Raw genomic sequence first — 5,977 nt, 5'->3', positions numbered from 1 at the left:
TTTTTTTTTTTTTTTTTTTTTTCATAACTAATTGAACAGAAAGTGTGTAACGAATTCTTAAGCGAAGCGTGCCACAGTGTTTTAACATGACATCTTCGATATCGAGCCGAATTACGAAACAAACGCATCCTTCTTTTATCACATTTTTCTCTCCGTTCTCGGTTCGTTGTGCGTAGCCACGAACAAACGCGTGGATCATGAAAATGACGAGGCGCGTCCCATATAATAATTAATAAATGCGATACAATCGGTGTGTTTGTACGTGTGTATGTGTATGGCGATCGCTACATCTACGTAGCCTCCAAAGCTAAATGAGAAATATTACGATCCACTACGCGTTAGTTAATACTTCGTTATTGCGCTACGTCAAACGGGAAAATAAATGATCCGAATTTTTATTTCACGGTATTACTCCATTTCCTTCGCCTCTTCGAACGAGTCCAATCTCGTATATATAGTTATATTATAAGCAGTGAGTGGTGTGTGTCAATACGGATCGTGTAATTAGTCGTATTAAATGCACTTTAAAGTTCCGGTCTAGTCGGGACGTTCATCACGTATGAGTAATAATAACAGGTACAAAACGCGAGGGAGCGGTTCTCGATCGTCGATCAATTCCCTTATCGTCGATCTCGAATGAATCAAGGATCTCTAATAGTATTTATTTTCAATTATATTTTTGCAAGATCTCGTTTTATCACGTTAAACAAAAGCGTACATTAGTTTCTATTTTATATTAAATATATTCGGAGAAACTTAAAGCCTTGAGACGTTTAACCCTTCGAGCCTCGGTTTTTATCATTCGTTTCGAATCCAAGAATCGAAAAAGTACAACGAAATATGATGAAGAATAATATCAAATTATCATTATCGGAAATCGAATTAAATGTACGAGAAAATGGCAATTTTCGTTTCGTTTCGTTTTTTTTTATTCCATGTCGAAAATTGGAAAGAAATCGATCTGCACGTGTACCTATTACATCGAGAGAAGAAATTCGTTGAAAATAATCCCGACAACATCGAAGACTGGAAGGGTTAACTTTACAATTAATATCGCACCCTACTGCTACGTTAAGTTTGACAATTTAATTGCAAAAAGACGATACAGCGAATACTTCTATTTAACTAAGAAACATCGGCTACAATAACATTACCACAGAACGCGGCTGCCTTGCAAATTACATTCACAAGAATCCTCCGAGACGCTACAAATCATTTTTCGCTACTAGATTATCAAATCTCCAATCGACCCTTTCGCAACGAGGAGCAATCACCTTAGAAACCGAGTATTTCCTATCTTTCTCTATGACTTCGTTAAGAAGTCAATAAAATTGAAATTTGAACATTTTCCTCATCTACATTTCCTTCATCTTCTTCGTGAAAAACGTCACGTCTTAAGAAACTCGAATGAAACGTTTAACCAAAGGATTTATATATACTCCTATATACGAGAACACGTATATTTCGCGTATTAAATCCACATTGTCAATCACAGATAATCGTAATCCCAAATCGACGACGCTAAATTTTTGGTTGGAGCGAAGAAATACTCTTGCGTGGCGAAAGGGTGGAACCGCAACCGAAAGGATACCAATCTCACCTGTGCCCCGAAAAGAACAAGCACCGCGGATCACTGAACGATCATCGGCCGCGTCGACTTTCTTTCCCGATGATCGTCGTTCCGACTAGATCGGCGTATCTCTAGATTCGTCCGCTTCGCCGTCGTGGAGTAGACACGCGCTGCAGCCACGTGTCGCTAGTGAGAGGGCTTCCTTTCAAATTACACCGGAAGCGCGCCTCCGACGAGCGATGACGCTCCTCCTCCGCCCCTTCCCCCTCCCCTCCCCTTTTCGATCTCCTTAGGCGCGAGCATCGCGAGCTAGGCGATAAAGATTAAAACGAATACAGCGTAATTTATCCTCCCTTCCAATACACGTTACACGTTCTAAGAATCTAATCTACGAATCGAGCTACGACCGCGTTTCCGGTCGAGGAGCCTGCAGCCGAATGTCTTCTCCGCGGAACGCGGGTCCGAACGAAAGAAAAATATACGCTTCGCGTGCACTCGAGATGTCCAATGGTACGAATCCATCCAGCATTATCTTTTTTTTTCTTTTCTCTTTTTTTTTTTTTTTTTTTATCACCGATTTCTCACCGAGATCGAGATTTCCCATCAAGCGAGATAGACGGAGCATTTGTTCTCACGAACGTAAGGAAAGTAATAAGAACGCAACGAGGTGTTTCTTTGGTCTCTCTAATACAATGATTTTATCTTGGATTCGTATCAGAATACTTCCCGATTTTCGCACGATGCGATTACACGTCACGGTGCGAATCAACGCTACACGTTAATTACACGTAAGGAGCTGCGCTAGAGAGACAGTTTTTTTTTTTTTTCTTTTTTTTACGTTCAGAAGAAACGGAGAGTGCTAGAGTGCACGTAGAGGCTCGCGTTAAGCACGGCGGATTAATGAATTACAACATATCGCTCAACATATCTCTTCCTATCGTCTCGTTCTCTCTTTTCAAACGTATCCTCGAGATAGAAGCCTTATCACATCAATGTATAACGACGACGCCAGGGAAAGCTGCGCTCGCCCCGTGATTTTATTTACGCCTCGTGGCAAGCGGAGCTTTCTCATCCTTCCGTTTTCCCCGGATACGGATGAGTCTACCTATCTTTTTCTTTTTTTTTCTTTTTTCTCTTCCTTTCGTCCCTTCCTTTTCTAAATTCTAATTAGCGGATGTGTAAAATTGGCCCACTCCCCTCATGGCACGCTCGTTATTATCGCTGACGGGACACGAATTCATCCCCACGAATTTTCAGAAGAACTAAACTACCTCCCTTATCAGAGGAGTTGCCGCTACATTTTTCTCGTCAAAGCGCTCCACTCTATGTCTGGCACGATACGCTATTTCCAACTTTCTCCGGTATATATTTCGTCTTATTCTGATTCTGATTTAAACGGCGGCGAGCTTAGAAGCAGATTCAGTCTCCTCGATGAAACACGAGCAATATGTTTCGTTGCTCGACGCTCGTTACATGTCGCGACGAACGAGACAGGTTCATGAATTGATCCGAACATTTCTTTTCTTATATTCCGATTCCTCCGTATTCGTGCGTGTTTTTTTTTTTTTTTGCGTGTATGTTTCGTTAGAAAGAAGACGCAACTTCCATTTATCTTTTCTAATTGTATAATATCCTTCTTTCCTTCCTTTATTTAGAATTAGAAACGATATATTTGCTAAAACAATCAACAAGTTTCGTATTGGGGCGTGATTGCTCGTTGGAAAGATTGCATGTTGGCGAGTAATCATATCAATAGTGTCAATGATTTTGTAAAAGACAATTTTGTAAATATTAAGCGCCTACGTTTAAACAACCACGACGATGATTGCATGGTTGAATCGGAAATAATCGTATAAAATGGCGAGTGAACGATTGAGCATCCTTTTTTTCCCTAAATTATTCTCATCATATTAGTGCGTCTTCTTCCTCAATTTATGAACGGATCGCGTATTGAGTCGCTTGCTTATTTATCAAGAGATATTGAAAAACGTCTATAAAGATTGTTATTACGATTACAATATTATAAACCTTGAACAATACGCCATCGAACAGACTCGCCAATAACATATTCTACGTGTAAGTAATAATTTTTTCGTAACAGATATATCCCCAGGAATAGACCGCTCGATCGTTCGATTTCCTCGACTAACTGATGGGCTATTAAAACATTTTTACTTTCAGTCGTTTTCGTTAAGGTCTAGAATATCTTTTGTGTCTAGAACACTCTTGTCTAAGCTTGTCGGTATCTTGTGCGTGTTGAATAGATTTTCACCTCGAAAAACAGCGATCACAGGAAACGATGATAGGATAAGCAAAGAAACGCTATTCGTAAAAAATTGGTACCACTTCAACTTCCGAACTTCGAAAGTCGCGAAAAGTTGAGATTCGAAGAAATATCATGGCAAAGTAAAAAAAAAAAGAGAGAAAAAAAAAGTCGATGTATACACTTCTTCAACTTCTTTCTCGACATCAAGATTCGTGATATGTACAATTTCACAAAAAAGCTGTTTTGCGTATTGCTTAACGACACGTTCAAAGATATTTTAACGAGCGTGGAACAGCTACCCTATCATCGTGACGTAGCCATTACATCGATGTAATTCGGTCGATAGTGTATTTCTTGTTTTTTTCCATTTTTTTTTTTTTTTTTTTTGAACGACGTCAATTCCCGATTCATACTGTAAAATGTAAATGTAAAGATCGCTAGATTCTGGTCGAATAAATGGCGGATTACAACAACGTAACAACGCGCACTATAACCGCACAAAGCTGTTCTTAACATGAATCATAGCAAAACGATCGGTTAATCACGCTACGGTTAAACGACTTAAATGAGATTGATCGGGGCAGAAGTAGTCGATAGTAAGAACGGTGTCAATGAAACGTTTTTTGTGCCTTCGTCGCGCGTTAACTTATGGGCCACGATGTAGACATCAGAAGAAGCCAGCATCTTGTTAATAGTACGTGATGATTTTTTGGTTCATATCAGAATGTCTCAAGGAGTTAGCATTATTTAGCTGCACACTGATAAACCACCTCCCTAGCAAATGCAGCCACTCTCCCCCTCGGACTCGGAGCCGTTCTGCATCGGTGATTGATTCTGCAAATCGACAGCTGCTTTCGTGTGTTAAGGTGTTATCACAGTAACCATTCAATTGCCGCTAACATTCAACTATTAGTTTCATTTAAAAAAGAACCAGCATGTCGATGTTAATTATATAATAATAATCTTACAAATAGATACGTGTAAATTTTAAGAAAATGTTACGTATATCTTAAAAAAATGATATTGATGGATTCGAATGATTGATTGTTTTTAGGCAGCATAGTGAATCATTATATAATATCGGGTAATTTTTACAAAAAATTTTTGAAATGTATATATGATCTATGACTCTTAATATTAATTGAGAATTTAGTCCCATTTAAAGTTTGAGTCACTTGGTTATGTATTTTTCTTTTTGAAAGCGAGAATAATTTATAATCTCAAAAAGCATATAAAATTTAAGTATTTTAAAAACGGGACGGAGCATTCCCTAATATTAATAACAGTGAAATTTTACAGCTACAAAGCACCTTGATTAAAAATTATACGAGTGCTATTCTTATTATATTTTCACGATATGATATAAAATATAAATTGTATATAAATTCTAATTGAGAAATTCTATTAAACTAAAAATACGTTTACAATGGTTAAAAAACAAGGAAAAATGTATAAAAAGGAAAAATGTATGATAAGAAAAAATTATGGTTCGTAAAAAGAAAAATTAATAAAAAAAAAAAATAATAACGCTATTGAATGTTTTTTATATAAATTAAAATATTACAATATAAGTATTAACAAAAATGTCATAATATTAGGTATAATAGCATTCTGTCTATCCATATCCCAAATTTTAAGTTAAATTTTAAGTTCATATATACAAATCCAATTTTGTCAATAGTTTCGAAAATTTGCTCTATTTAAATTTTTTTTCTTTTTTTTTTTTTTTTCTTTTTCTTTTTGTATATATATGTATATATAAATGAATTATTCAATTTATAAATAATACTTCAATAAGAAATGCAACTTACTAATTTATGCAATGATCGTTCCAAGTTAAAGAAAACTATTATACATGAGCAATGTATTCGTAAAATATTATTAAAAAATTTTTAAAAGATAAAATGTTAATTACTAATTTTGCATCGCTGAAATCTTTTCCCGTTCATTTACAGTACGCTCGCAGGTACATATTGTACGAGTTCTTTTATGCTAAATCGATCCATGCCACCACAAATGCATTCATAAGTGTATAAGAGACTTATTGCTCGCGTTTGCAATCAGATCATTCTGATAACGAATTGTTGACTATTATTTTGACTGCATTTACGCAATACGTAACTCCATTTATCTATACACTA

General features: G+C 36.5%; 1 protein-coding gene across 1 annotated transcript in view; it reads right to left on the bottom strand.

Moving 5' to 3' along the window:
- Nucleotides 1–2,273: 2,273 nt before the first annotated feature.
- Nucleotides 2,274–5,977, bottom strand: part of LOC102675351 (ras-related protein Rab6) — a 7,229-nt gene continuing 3,525 nt past the window's right edge. Inside the window, exon 6 of the mRNA XM_006610068.2 lies at nt 2,274–4,684. Coding sequence (XP_006610131.1) covers nt 4,611–4,684 — 74 coding nt within the window. The 3' untranslated portion in view covers nt 2,274–4,610. The remainder of the gene's footprint in view (nt 4,685–5,977) is intronic.

This window comes from Apis dorsata, unplaced genomic scaffold (assembly GCF_000469605.1).
Source record: "Apis dorsata unplaced genomic scaffold, Apis dorsata 1.3 scaffold_68, whole genome shotgun sequence".
NCBI lineage: Eukaryota > Metazoa > Arthropoda > Insecta > Hymenoptera > Apidae > Apis > Apis dorsata.
Note: the sequence above shows the minus strand (reverse complement) of the source record. Positions and strands in the feature narration are given on the sequence as shown.